At 41.8% G+C, this 15,275-nt stretch overlaps 1 protein-coding gene across 5 annotated transcripts in view; it reads right to left on the bottom strand.

The window, feature by feature from the left end:
• LOC130152113 (cytosolic phospholipase A2 epsilon-like) overlaps positions 1 to 15,275 on the bottom strand; it is a 53,113-nt gene that overhangs the window by 16,819 nt on the left and 21,019 nt on the right. For 4 of the 5 annotated variants that reach the window (XM_056345081.1, XM_056345082.1, XM_056345083.1 and 1 more), the window contains 4 exons: positions 10,409 to 10,481; positions 6,080 to 6,216; positions 5,250 to 5,381; positions 4,598 to 4,638 (listed from right to left, as the gene is read on the bottom strand). In XM_056345081.1, coding sequence (XP_056201056.1) covers positions 4,598 to 4,638; positions 5,250 to 5,381; positions 6,080 to 6,216; positions 10,409 to 10,481 — 383 coding nt within the window. Of the gene's footprint in view, positions 1 to 812; positions 1,299 to 4,597; positions 4,639 to 5,249; positions 5,382 to 6,079; positions 6,217 to 10,408; positions 10,482 to 15,275 lie in introns of those variants that run through there. The other variant, XM_056345085.1, reaches the window with a different exon arrangement.

The following is a 15,275-nucleotide window of genomic DNA, read 5'->3' as shown; positions in this document are numbered from 1 at the left end:
ACTCTCCACACCTGCACTTCCAACTTCTATAACCTAAATTTCAAGGCTTCTGCTGGTCACAGCATAATACGTATGATTTTTATTTTTTTTAACCCAGTCATCCATATGCTTCAAGATCAAAGCCACTCGCATTTCTCTGAAGCTTTGGAGATCAGCTGTGGCTAGAAACACAGCTGAGACACATGCAGAAAAGCTCTTACTATTCAGGTTGTCAGGGACCTTTGAATATTTTGCCTACCTTTGGAGCAGTGAATAATGTCTGCTTCTTGGGATCAGCTGGTAATTTCCCTAACAACCAAGCTGCTATTTTAGAAGCCCTCCTTACACACACTAACACTCTTGTCCTCTCCTCCATCACAGTTTGTGACTAGTGGTCTTTGTTAACGCAGATGCCAGTTTTACTGTGTGAATCGAGAGCGTATTACGTGGCCTGTGGCAGGGGAAAGCAGGAAGAGAGGCCCTGGGCGTCCTTCTCCACTAGATGTCTATTAAAGGGGTGCCTAAGACCGCACTGCACTCTGAGCCCAGGGATCACTTCCCAATACCTGGTACACCCCAAATTGCCACCTTCTCCTTTTTGAGATCATGCCTGACTTACAAGGAAATAAGCAACAGTATAAGGGAATTTGCAGTCACACAAATTCTTGTATAAGAGTTCATTTAAAGTATACTACTGTGCTCCATCGCACCATAAAATTTTAGTTCCCCTTCTTTTAGTAGCTTCCACATAGTGTAGGCTACTTTTCTGAGCTGTCTGACAACCCGACAGAAGCACAGGCAATGGTACCATTTCAACAAAGAACTGCATTCACCTGAAAGATTCTTTGGTTGTCACCTTTCTCAACTTAAATTTTTTGCCTTCAGTGCTCCTTGAGGACCTGTGACTTCCTGACATAAATAGGAATGGTACATTTGGCCCCTGATGGATGGCAACTCAGCCTCCTCTGTTTCCTCAACATTGCCCAAACCAAATGGCTAGCGTGATCTGCTGGTCCCCCCGCACACATGGGGGAAATTCCACAAAACAACACAGCAGAACTATAGAAAGAAAAAAAACACTTTTATTTTCTAAAAATCATGCTTTTGCCATATTTCAATTATTAATATTTAACTCTTCTACATTTTGTACACCTATTTACATATGTTAAGTGGGCTTTGTTTTAAACATAGTTTTTCACATTTGAAAAAAAAAAAAAAAAAAAGGAAAAGAGAGGGGGAACGGAGATGAAAGGTTGCCTAAGAGCAGTTCTTCATTCTCCTAAGAGCCGTTTGAGATTCACCTCCTCAGCCTGGAACACCTGAAAGACAGAAAGAGCCCAAAATGACCATCAGAAGACCCAGCAAATACCCTGGTGCCCTTGAACCTCTCACTAGAAATGCAAAATACCTTTCAGTTCATCAGAAGTCTCTTTGTGGCCCCTCAGTGTCAGGTGTGGGCTTCAGTAGAAGTCAGAGGGGAGGGGGATGTTGAGTGAGCGAAGCCACCTAGTCCAGCGGGACTCTGTCCCTGTAGCAACTCGTAGAGGCTCATGCTGATGTTGGACCCTACCAGTGGAAACATAAGGGAGAAAGCCCACATTACTGTTGATAATCACCAGAAAACCACACAAAAAGCACTAAAGTACGCAAATCAGCAACCTGCGTACAACAACCTTACCTCTTCTGTCACTGCTGCTTGAGGGCAGCAGCTCTCATGCCAGCTGTGCTTGTGTAATGGGCCCACGCCACACTGGGCAGCAGTTTGCAATTCCTTGGCTCGGTGGCTGGTGAAACGGCACTTGGAGGAAGGAGCACGCCTTCCTTTGCGTCACTAGGACCAAACGACTGGCTCTCACTGCCTGCTTTGCAGGTACTGCTCGAGTGGCATGAGAGTGAGGCAAAACTAGAAAATGTATTCGTCTCTCCATTGTGGAAACCAAGCTACCAAAATGAAGGCTTTCTTCCATTTTAAATAGAAGACAACAGGAACAAATGCAGGAAGCAGTTTCATACAGCCCACCAGTGTATTGTGAGGGAACTTTTACAATGTTCTTTGGTAAGAGTAACACAAAACACAGTATTTGCAGTGAGGTCAATGGACAAAAAATATAGGAATGACAAAGCCGCTATCATAGGTGTGACCCAGGATATTTTCTTGGCCTGAGGTTAACACTGCAGTTGTGATATTATTCATCTGAAATGCTGCTCAGAAAGTGCAGGCTAATACAGTAAATTTTTCAATTGGTAAATCCTGGAATGAAGAAGGGGAAGGAATGAAAAACTACTTCAGATAAGTAGTGCCAGACAAAACATGCTGGTGGGAATAATTATTAATTTCAGAGGTGAACTCCTGTATTTACCTAAAAAAGTATCCTCATTGTTCCAGCACAATACCAGATTTGTAGAAACTGTGATGCATGGTTAGCTGTACTCTTTGTAGCACTGTGGTGGGCTCTCCCCCCCCGAAAATTTTCTTGCATGCCAAAAAACCCTCGCCAAAACCTGCTGAGCTTGTTCAGCACAGGAGAGGTTGGTTCGGTCCATAGCTTTCTGGTGATCCATCTCAGCTACTTCAGTCTTTCAGACCTTTTCCAGGGTTCTTTAGGTTATCACAGGTAAAGCAAATCCATTGTCTCCAATTTTAATGCACAGCACTGCTGGGACCTCACAGGGACATTCCCTGGCTTATGATGCAGCAACTTCTTCCCTTTGCCTGGCCCTTCAGGCCACAGCTACTACATTGGTCACCCAGGTACCCCACTATGAGTGAAAAAAGTGCATCAGATGTGTTCTTGCTGTAGCAACTGAGCTGTGACTGTAATTTTTCAAAACCTCTTCCTTGGGACTGTCAAGGGTCCTTTTTATTTGTAGAGTCCCAACACCAGAATTCCTACTGAGACATCACCTGTGAAAATCACTAAAATTCTGACCTTATCTATCAAACAGGTCTCTGGGGAAAGGCAATTAGCTGCATGGTCTAAGAAAAGAGCTTGACACGAAGCTGGTATGCCTGTGCTTCAAGACAAATTCCAGCCTCTGTCCCCATGCACAAACCCACTCGCGCACAACATCCAAGCCAGACAACCTACCTGGACCTCCTTCATCAAAAGACAGGATTATCAAGAGTATGATTCTATGTACCAACTCTGTGAGCCATCCTCTAACTTGCAAAGGAAGGAAGACCCTAGACAGGCCACCTGGGACACCTGCTGGAGCTCCCTTCCCCACTGCTTTTACTGGTGTCATGACGCTCCTAAGCTAAGATAGGCAACATTTCTCTCACCGTTTCTGGGCCTTCTGCCAGTCCTGGTGCACAGCAAACAACAAACTATCCATCCTGCTGAGTCTCCACGAGTTGTAACAGGAGATTCTGGGACTGCTTTATCTCTGATGGCTTTTTTGCTTGTGAATTCTGGGAGATCTTTCCTTCTCCATTCATAACACTGGGCTACTGCCCTTTCTCCAGCAAGTCCCAATTTCCCCTTCTGTCAGGAACACACACAACTCAACGTCTCCACCAATATTATCCTGCTAGGCCTCCAGAAGTGCTCCAAATGCCTTGACAAGGTCCCAGTAATACCATTCCTCCTTTAAGGTTGTTTTAACAACACTTTCAGTCCAATAACATGGATCAAATTGGTAACAGAAATCCTTTCAAGTACCCTCCTTAGAGTCATCAAGCACATTATGGAGACAGACCAGAACACCTGCGGTTCTGCACCAGACTCCCTGTTCAGTTAGAACAGCAGGCTCCCAGATTTCTTCACAGTATGCATTACCTGAAGCAAACATGCCCCCTGAACAGTCAAACTCCACAAACAGCTTTCAAGCCTCAAGTGAAGGCTAGTGCTGTTCCTCCAGTTTCTCTTGTTCCTCAGTCCTCAGCCTCTGACAGCAATTTTTAATCCTTACTTGATGCAAAATATTTAGTTCCTTTCCCTGCTGGAGGTGATACTCAAGTCTACCGCAGCTCCCCACATGTAGCCAGGTAAGCTGAGTAGATCAGCTTATAGCAGGGATCCTCAAACTACAGCCCGTGGGCTGGATACGGCCCCCCAGGGTCCTCAATCCGGCCCCCGGTATTTACAGACCCCCCTGCACCCCCCCCCGCCGGGGGTTGCGGGGGGGGGGGAACCAAGCAGCCACAGATGGCTGCCTGCCACTTCATCCACGCGCTGGCCCCCTGGTTAAAAAGTTTGAGGACCCCTGGCTTACAGGATAGCAGTTCATAATGCTGTGGATTTGAAAAGCCAGATTCCCCAAGAAGCGGGGACGTAAAAAATTCAGGCTTGCCACTCCTCCTTCTAAGGGTCAAAATTTCCTGAATATTGTAGTTGTCTTTGTAATTCCTTGTGTATTGGTTCAGTGACAAAAAGAGAACAGAAGGAAGCTGGTGCCCAGGAGCCAGCAGTCAAACAGGGCAAAAATGATGTCTTCAGATATTTAAGATCTAAAAATATGTATTCTGAAATTCCAATTTACAAGACTTGAATGAAAATATCTAGACGCTGTTTTCAGAGACTGGAGGTTTAAGAAGCACTGTCACATATGAGCCAGCCTTCCAGACTATTTTTATATTAAGTACAACTGTTTATTTAGAATTTAGGACTCTACTCACGTATTCTGCAATGTGAACTCCACCTCCAGCTCCTCACGTGCCTGAAGAGGGAGGAAAAGAAAGGTATATTACTTTGTTTTCTTCACAGCTTTCATCATACTAGTTACATATAATTTGTAAAATAGATATTTAGAACAGCACTTAGGAAAATTCCCAGAACATAAGAATAATTTGCAAAAAACACCCATGGTGCCAACTGAAGATACTGAATCTTAAGACACTGAACAAGCAGTTGTTAAAACTATTATTTTTGAAATAGAATGCATGCAGACATCGGAATTGTTATTCTGCTAAACCAGCCATTTTTCAGATTTTAATTCCCAACAGAAAAAGAATCAGCTGCTTTAATATTATTGCAGTTTAAAGTGGCTGAAAATTTAGAACTTACACCAAAAGTCAATGAACGTACCAGAAACATTCTAAATTAAGGCACCAGGTAATTAGTCCTAGCTGGTTCCATCCTACATTTTTAGCATAGAGGTTTGTTCTTAAAAACTAGCATAGGGCACTCATACAGGGATTTTAAGTCTTTTCTTATAATAGCATGAAAATACAGTTTAAATAGATTTTTCCTATAATAAAACACTGTAAAAGGACATATTTAGATGGAAGGAAAGAATTAGCTTTTGTCCTCACCGATTCCATTGCTCACCTGCGGATTCAGCTGAAACTTCACTCGAACAGTACGTCCTACAGTGAGTTTATCTATGTCAAAGAGAACTGTGCAGAGTTCATCATCCCTTGTGACAGTGTCTTCATCACAGACCTTCAGCTCCAGCACATTCTGCACAAAGAAGTTAAGAATATCACAGAATTACTTCTTTACCTATGAGCTCCATAAGGCAGGAAAATCTCACAACCAGGTATTCCTTCCTCCCCCCCTCCACTTCTAGGGGAAGAAGGAAAAAGAAGAGAAACAGAAAAGGGAAAGAGATTTGGGAGTATTAGGCATTACATTACTGATAACTGCATACACAAAGAAGTAGGCTTGTCTCCCTGGTGAAATGAAACCAGACAAGCAGGTCATGCAGAACATTCGTGAATTTGTGACAAGTAACTATCAAGCATTTCTATGTTTATTTTATGGCCTTTGGCTCTAAGTATATAAAGCAGGCACAGGTACACCAGAATGTTTAGAAAATTTCCTTTCCACCATACCTAGAACTAACTGGTCTTGCTGTTATTTTCATGTGATCTTTATCTTGTGTTTCACTTGTGTATGTCAAGATCAGGAATAGGATAGTAAGGCCATATTCTGCAGGGCATTTAATCACTTCTCACTGCTTCAGTGTAGTAGATGTTTAAGTAACAGATAGCTGGAACAGACAATACCAAGGAGGATGTAAGCAACAAAGTTTTTTCTAAGGAATTAACACCTCCAGTGTTTGGATACTATAGCTATATACTTAATAGTTTTATTGTAGTTTTGCATAACCTACTATCTGCAGACATCAAATGGTGAAAAGCACTTATTTTCACTACCTTGACACGGCGGTCTATCTTATAGCAGAAAGCTTCATTCCAGACGGGGTTTTTGCTGTTCCTGATAGTCCTGGTCCGAACTTTCTCGGCTGAGGCAGTAGGCAGCCACAGTGTCACATAACAATCTGAAAGAGTGACTGTATAACAAGAAGATGAGCAGAGTGATAACATATCCAGAGAAAGAATTATTGCACTGTGTACATTTGACCCTAATAAGACAATGGTAACATGGTAGGGGCTTTCTTCCTAAAATATACAGGGTGAGGAGTAAATAACACCACAAAGCACTCCTGGGAAAACAGAAACATTCTCACATATTTGCCATGCTCATTCCCACCTTTTCACTTCTGGTCAGACTTAATTCTCTTTTAAAACATTACTTCATATTTGAAATAGCACTGTATTCCACACACAATACATGCATACCTATCCACGGTGCATTTAACTTTATATTCATGACCACCCAAATGACTGGGGCAGGGTATGTTGCCAGAACATGAGAGTATCTACCCTTACATGCTCTCTGCCACATGCACTCACATCAGCTCTTGGATGGCTCCTCTGTTGCTCCTCACAACCTTCACCCTGGGCTGCAGAGCCTCCCATTTTCTAGCATTTCTTCCCCAGATATGTTACCTTAACAAACTGAAGCCTTTATTAAAATGCTGGTTTAACTGAAGTACAACGTGTTGTTGGTTTTTGTTTTTTTTTTTTTTGCTAAAAACTGCTCCCTCATTGAAGCTGAAAAGTTGTATTTCCTTATCATAAATAGGAATGTGCCAATTTCATATTTGTTCACACATCTGACAAAAATTTTCTCAGATTGTACCTTTCTCAGCAATCCTTTTGGAAAACAAAATCAGTTTCAGCCCCAGGGCTAAAGTACTATTCATTCTATTCCTTCCTACTACTCTATCTGCAGACTGGAGAAATCCCGCCATCACTCATAGATGTCTGGGGAAGGAAGCCATGAGTGCCACGAAAGGCATCAGCTCTTTCCATATTCTGACCCCCCATGTCTGGAGGGAGAACCACCAGGGAGTGAGACTTGCACACATGCTGACGGCCTTTGTCTCATACCTATGATGCAATACATATTCTCCCCATTTTGCATTAGCAATGCTCAACCAGTCATCCGGTTCTTAAAGCAACCTTGTGAGTCAGAATGGGTCAAATAATTCAACCCACAGTCAATCCTTGCATCATGCTCAAGACCTGTAATGATGTTATTACATCATATTAAGTATAATTTTCTTCACTTATTTCCTCTATCTTTCAGTAACAACTACCGATTTAGGTTTTTAGACATATTTTTCCCAGGCTGTGCCTTCATCATATAGTCAACCATGCTATCCACATCAGCAAACCTGTGGGAAGGAGACTTTCCAGAAAGTGGCCTTAGCCAAACCCAATCAGAGGGGCACAGCTGATCAGATGTTCAGCAGAGGCACAAGCGTAGGCAGATGAAAACATAAATGGTTAATGGTGATTAATGCTACAGCTTCCATTTTCAAAAGGCTTGAGACACACTGATGAATTACTTCACAGTGGCAACATAAGGATTAAGCAAATAAGCACACATTGAGAAAACTTGAATGACTTGCCCAAGATCCCATAACACAGTCAGCATCGGGGTCCAAAACACAGTCTAGATTTCCCAGCCTATACCCAAATATATTAATACAATTATCTTGGTCTGGGACAACAATAGGGAGAAATACTTTTAAAGCACATTCATTTTTCATTGGTGAAGTAAATAGGAAAAAAAGAATTAAAGACCAAGAAGAAAGATTCACCTCAATAAACTAAGCACAAACACTTCACTAACAAGAAAATATGAAAAAAAAAATGTACACGGGGAACACAAGGTTTAATCAGAAAAACAAGAAAGCTAAAGCAGAGCAAATAAATGCTAAGCCAGAATTGTAACAACCAGCATACTATTGACATTAAAAACAGACAGAAAAGGGATATTTGCCCATAGTTGAAAATGCTGAGGTTTCAAGAAAAACTAACTGAACTGTTTGCCTTTTTAATGCCTCAGAAAAGGTGGAGACTGCCTGAAATATCTTTCCCAGTGCAAACGAACAGGTGTTCCGCAATAATTTGATTTTATCCAGAAAACATTTTTCTGCTGAGAAAGTACTCCTGCTGAAGACTTTTTCAAATCTCTGTCAGATACACTATAAACAACTGCTTGGGATGCCCAAGTTCTGAATTTAGGGCATCTCAATGAGCCCATAATACAATGTCATAAAGCAGCGTTTATGCGGCAGACATGCCAGCAGGCTCCATGAAGGAAGACCATATGATCGACTGTGGTAAGGAGTGGCAGTGAGCAAGTTGTTCCTGAGAAGGACAGCCACAATGAATTGAAGCATAAGCAGGTGACCTACTGGAGTACACAAATGCACACGCAATTCTGCATGCAGGTTTACAGATGCAATTGCAGTGACTGCCTGGTCAGACCACATATTTGGTTGGTGCAAATCACTACTCAGGCATCTGAACATGTAGATTCTGTTAAATAAAGAAGTCATGCATACAACTGTAAGCCCACAAAGTGTGCGCTTCTGAATATAAAAGTAGGTTTTCAATCTCTAAGACACCCAGAGCTTTACATCTTACACAAGGTTTGCTCTCTTTGTCTAATGAGCCAAATCCCTTTTTCAAAATGACACAGTAAATATACAAAGTAGTTTGATCATCTGTAATTTTTAGAATAAAACATACTAAGACATAAGCAGTAAACGAGGTATACAGTAAATCATAGCAAATTTTTTAAAACAGGAAAATAAAAGGAAAAAGATAAATAAGCACAGTAGTATTACATTGCAGAAGACACAGGAGTAAGTAATCCAGGATACCACAAGAGCAGATTTCTTCCCTGATAATAATCATTCATTCAAAAATCCTGTTGTTAAGCTCAACTTCCACGTGTTTCAATCACACCCCTCCTGCCAGAAACTACCAAATCCAACCTCTGATGTTGACCCTCTACTCTTGACCTATCATGCTTGTTAAAATCTCAAAATATTGAGTAGATTAAAATTTACAGCTAGTTTCCTTAGAAACTATGATGTGCTGCACAAAATTCTGAGCACACCAGAATAAAACTGATTTTAAGCCATGTTCAGCAAGATTTTGGGGCGACATACTGTGGAATTTTCCTCTTTGTTTTGCATCTTTCCTTTTTATTCTTGTGGTCTTTAGATTTGGATTTTCTTGTTCTCTTTACCTGTATTTCACCTTTTTCTTTCATGCCTCTCCAACCTCTTTAAATAGGTGTTTCAAATTTCCCCATGAAAGTGACTCAGTGGCATAATTGCATTTTGAAAGGCACCTGAACTTCTGTGCATCCAGGAGGGTGGGCTATTGAGATCCACATCTGTGGAACAGGCTGTGAGGAAGCTTCTCAATGAACTGGAAAATTCAGAATTAAACCAGCTCTTTTCTGAGTGAGTTGGTACCACATCTGGACAGTGAACAAACTGTTCTTTCCACGTATTGCAAGTTTCATTCTCCCAGTGAGGATTTTAATTTTAAATCTGCTGCCAGAGAAGGTGAATCATTACAGGGCTTTCACAGCTGGATATTACCAGATTCTGTAGACTTCCCTACTGCAGAGATTTCTTCTGTCTTGGCCTCTTCTCACAATTAACTCTTGTTCTGTGATCTGGCTATGACATTTTTCTCTTGTAGTCTCTACTCTAGATATCCTTTTCTCACTTCCCCTCACTATCCCTCACTTAAAAGTTTAACACTTCTAAAAATCTCACAGTAGTGCTTTGTTTAATTTTTTCTGACTTTTAAATTGCTCTGTTCTCAGACACACTGGATTTTAAAATCTCTCTTGCATATTTATAAATTCTGCAGAAGTAATATAATGTTTTTGCTTGTACTTCTGTTATTTTCATAGCCTTTCCTGCTGCCGTTGAGCTTACATTTGTATCATCAGTCCTCTCCTTTCTTCTATCCAGAAATTCTGTGGGGCATGCCCAGGTTCTTACTCAAAAGTACAAGAACTTTCATCATTTAAAGAGCAGCCCTCTGATCAGCAGCCAAGTCTGACATCACAAGGGTAGGAAATACATCTCATACAGCGAGGTATGAAAGCAAGAGATCAAATGTATTGCCTTGCTTGAGTTAGCTTCTTTACACTGAAGAGCAGAAAGCCACACTTCAGTATCACAATAAAAATAATTCTTGACAAATTTGCAGCAACGTATCTTTTTATTCCTATGCAATTTAAGACCAATAACATTAACCAAATATTTACTTTACTTCAAAGAATTATAAGAAGCATTCAACAATAGTAGAACTACTCACGCAAGTCTGCCTTCCGGACATTCCTCAATCTTAATATTTTTACAGTGAGCAAGTTGAAAGGAGATACTGGTCTCTGCGTGACAATTTGAAAAAAGAAAAAAGATAACATTGAGATTAGTGTTATAGTCTCTAGTCACAGAGTACTGTAACCTTAAAGTTCTAACGACATAGATAAAACAAGGTTTTTAATGTTGAACCAGTATCACTTATCAAACCAACTGGAGCAGCTGGAAAAACTACACAAATTTTTGGCACAGAACCCTTTTCAGGTCTGAAATAGAAGCAACAGGTTTCAAAACCACGTATGAGTTGAGAATAGGTGCTGAGAGTTTGATCTGATAAAGATCAGTTGTAACACCGCTCCATTATTATCACAGTAAGCACCCCTACAGCACATGCATGGGCATCTTTGCCACTTACACACCACTGCCTGCAATAGAACAGACTGTCTCTGGGACACCAAACACCATCACAGTAGCTGTATAAGCAGAGCTAACCGACTACCATGCACCAGCAAAAGCTCCTGCACCAGCACAAGCTCCCGCACACAGCCTAAAAGGCCAGAAAGGTAGCTGACAGTGATGAGATACTTCTTGTGAAGGCTCTGATCCATCTCTCATCTTCAGCCCTGAGCCCCAGCAGAAAGCTACAAAACCCTTTCCAGAAATGATCTTGGGAATGAACTCACAACTCCACTAGATATCAGACACCTTGGGCTCAGAGATACTAACTCTACAATACCTCCTAAGTTCCATGGCTCATACTAATAAGTCTTCATATTCCGCAGGCTATAAATTAACTCCTTCCCCATTTCACCTTGGAGATAACTACTTAACATCTTTCTCTCCTCTCCCACACGAACATCTATGTTTCATAGGTACTGTCTTTCCTTTAAAAAACAGTGTATACAGAGATACCTTTTTGCTCAACACTTGCTTAAAATTGCCATTAAGCTTTGAATATACTGATTCTACTTCAGAACAGAAACAGTCTTTGTCTGTTAGACAACAGGCTCTAGAACAGGAACTTGTCTAGTCTTGCTAGCTACACCAGCTGCTAAGAACAGATACTAACTGTACTCCTAAAGCCTCTCACTCCTGCATTCACAGACATACCATACCTTAGTAAAGTTAATACTAAGACATAGGTCCTAACACAAACACATGGCTTTCATTAGTCTGCATCTGAAGTGCCTGTATTAACCACAAGCAGCAAAAGTAAGAAAAAGGTACTGATGTTAACTAATAAAATGTACCCTGCTACTATTTCCTTCATACATGCTGTACATTTTGCTGGGCCGTTTGTCTTTCCAGCTGTAGTGCAAGGCCTAGCCTGAAGTGTTTCACAACACTCTGACAAACCATCAAGCAACTGGGACTGTGACGTGACATCAGATGCTAACACAATGTAATAAAGCAGGCCCTTCTCCTCACTGATGAAAACCTCAGCACCTCTGAAAATGCAGCAGAGATGAAGACCCACCTCCAAGAAACAGCCTAGGTAATCCCCGCACATTCTTTTGCACTTCCCCTTGGGTTGGCAAGGGGCCTGAAGATGCAGAGTTGAAGGTCAGTGAGACAGCAGCAGGAGGGTTGGAGCAGTCACTGGTATGGGCGCATTTGTTCTGCATTATCTGCCCAGACTCTAGCACAGGGCACTGTTTCATAGTGCACTGTTTGCAAGCACTTGAGTTGTCAGCTGTGGGGCATTCCAGCTGTCTCAAAGAATATATCACACCTCTACTTGCTCTATTATCCCAAACATGGCCACAAAGGAGAACTTGGACAGACACATCTTGAAAGAAAAAAAGATGGGGGGAGGGAGGGGGAAAGAACCCAACAAAAAACCCACAGCAAAATTACAGTCTCCAACCAAAAGCAGCCAAAACAGGCATCACGGCCAGACTACACAGCTGAACTGCCAAAACTACTTTCCTATATGCATTAAATAGAACAGGGTAAAACACAGAAGCACTTCTAGGCCCAGAGACCAACTGCCAAAGCTTGTCCATCCTTGCCAAACCCACTGACGTTTGCTACGTTTGTTGGTCCCTGCCTTCCCACCCAGTAAGTCCTAAATGTTTTTGTCCTGAGCAGTGCTATTTGAGCAGAAATGGAGCATATCTTTACCCAGGAAGCATTCAAGAGTTCACAGCAGAAGCTACCCATTCCAGAGAAGTGCTGTAATGACTAAGCTTGATACCATTTTAAAGGAATAATCTCTGCTCAGCTCTTTGAAAACAAGCATCTTTACTTTGTGCTTTCCAATTTTGTGCATCTCAAGTGGACAGCACTATCACATGCAGCCCCAAGTGGCGCACAGACAGGATCTCAGAAGGGTGTTCCTGTGCTCAGCTGTCCCTGTTAGCTGGATGTACCTACTAATGCAGTTCCCTCCTCAGTTGTTGCAATTCCCATTCTGGCATACCTTAATCTCCAAACATATCCAATCAACCCTCAGTGCTTCACGCTGGGTTACAGAGGCTGTTCCCATACTAGAGGCTTGGAAGTCAGACCTCGTGGCTCCTAACTGTTAGGTGCTTTGTCAAGTCTAGCTGTCAGCAACCTACTCAGTGTCACACAGAAAAACTCTTGAGAGGCGTATTTTAAACTGGATAACCTGCTAGCAACGGGCATTGACTGCCACATCCTTCTCTTTAACGTGATGATGACCGTATCCCAGACTGGGTGAGTTCTGAGGCCAGAAGCCTCCCAGGTCAGTCATTATGCACACTTGGACTATCAGGTTCTGTATTTATTTCGTCTGAGACGTGATCCTCATAAACCGGAAACACAGGCCAGGCATTTTAATAATCACTGTTGAAACTACTTAAATATGAGATTGCAAATGCAGGCCTTGGTCACACTATCCTACGTCAGATAAAAGTTCAATTAAGTCCTGTGGCACACTTGCACAATCCTTACATACTGAGTACCAGGGGGGCCAACAGGAGCATTCGCATACCTGAGTGCTCATCCATATGAGTAAGAGGTAACATAACTGGGCTCTAAAATGGCTCTGTTTCAGTAAAATTCCAAGCTTAAGTCTTTTAGAGATTTTTTTTTTCCTTGAGGAGACTAGAGTGGAACACATACAACATTCCCAAGTTACATCAAGAGAAGAGGCAGTTATCAAAGTAAAACAGTGTGTCAGATCTATTTGGAGCAGAGCACTCTTCCCTGAACTTCCTCTTCAAAAGGGAATAGGAATCTCACCACTTCTTTAAAAACTATGAAGAAAACACTCAGCACTGTCAAAAAGAATGGCTGGACTTTAAAGGCAAGATCACTGCCTTGCTTCTGGCCAGGGTCAGATATGTGGCACCTTTTAACCTCATAGAGTTTCAGCCTCAAGGGCAGGCAGGATTTCATTACATTACCATGTCCACCACCTCAAGCAAAGTCAAGAGCATAAGTAACACATTTCCTTGTACTACATGTTTTGTATTTATTTCACCTATTTTAAAATATCCCATAGCTGGGTCTTAAGTCAGTAGAAGTTGCTAGGGTTGTTCCAAAACAACAGCAAATGGAGCAGCAGTGACTCAAGGCCTGCTTCTTTCCAAGAGCTACGGAGAACTTGTTTGGCTTCAGACTGCCATTTTCATGTGATTTTTCTTCTCTTCCTGTGTGCAGCTCTGCAGCTAGACTTGCATGTTAGAATAAAGCCAAACCTTAGAACAGAAACCAAATTGAGCACTTCCACAGTTCAGCATGGCTTTTTCTCAAGACCACGCTAGCCTAGATTATTTTAAGATGACAAAGTGATTTGTGCAATCTAAAAAGTATTACTTTTTTGCCTGTCAGCTTAAGGGCACTACCAGGTTTTCTCACCAAATATTGTACATATTCCCTTTAGTTTAAATGGCAACTCAAGTTTAAATCACACACACATCCCATGAGTTGCCCTGAAAATAACTGATGATAGCTATTTCCTTAACTGAGCTACTGAGTAATAAAAAGCGACTCAGATATAGCATGCTTACACTATTTATCATCATAACTACCAACCTGAATGGCCAAAAAAAAAAAAAAAAGCTCAGGTACTTTCTGATTTTTGCCTCTGAAAGCCTCAAAGTGTCAGGGCAGGAAGAAGGGGCCGCCTACTCCAAAGTGTATGTACTATATTCAGATTGTTTCTGCCACCCTGAATACCCTAAAAGACAAGGAGCACAACCTAAAGCCACTGAACTGCACAGGTCTCATGCCTAAGGACCTATTAACAATGTAAAAAGCACGAAGGATGGAAAAAACCAACCAAACAACAGCTTGATCCTCTAAACACAAGCTAAATTTACAGGACTAAAAATAACAATTTTTATGAACTTGGCGTATCTTCTTAGGGCTGTGAGACTATACACAGAGGCCCAAAAATAATTTCAAAAGGTACTTTTTGAAGGAAGTCTACGAAGTCTTTCCTTTACCACCGCACTTCACATTGAACAGAGAAATTGAGTGGTTCTGTGGCACAATCAGGCATCAGATACTGTCAATAACAGCAAACTTCCATGAGGCAGAACAAATTTACCACCATTTGGGAGAATCTCTGTATCACTGCAATCCCCCGTGTGGAACCCGAAACAAACCAGGCTGGGAAACCCCAGGCAAGGGCAAGAGTCTATCCTTCCGACTGTGGAACCCCAGAGAGTTGCAACTGACACTGGCAGCCCCAAACACATCACAAGTGTCTGAACACAGCCCCAGCCTGCTGAGGTTGCCGTTGGTCCCATTCACTGGCTCATAGCAGGTTATCTGATATATTTTCCTCTATGCTAATACCTGCAAACATGAATATCTGCTAATTGCCCAGGGAATTTTCATTTGCCTGTGCAAAGAATTCATCCTCAGTTCAGCCTTTACAAAACACC

This window comes from Falco biarmicus, chromosome 7 (assembly GCF_023638135.1).
Source record: "Falco biarmicus isolate bFalBia1 chromosome 7, bFalBia1.pri, whole genome shotgun sequence".
In the NCBI taxonomy this organism is placed as follows: domain Eukaryota; kingdom Metazoa; phylum Chordata; class Aves; order Falconiformes; family Falconidae; genus Falco; species Falco biarmicus.
This window is presented reverse-complemented; position numbering and strand designations above follow the sequence as displayed.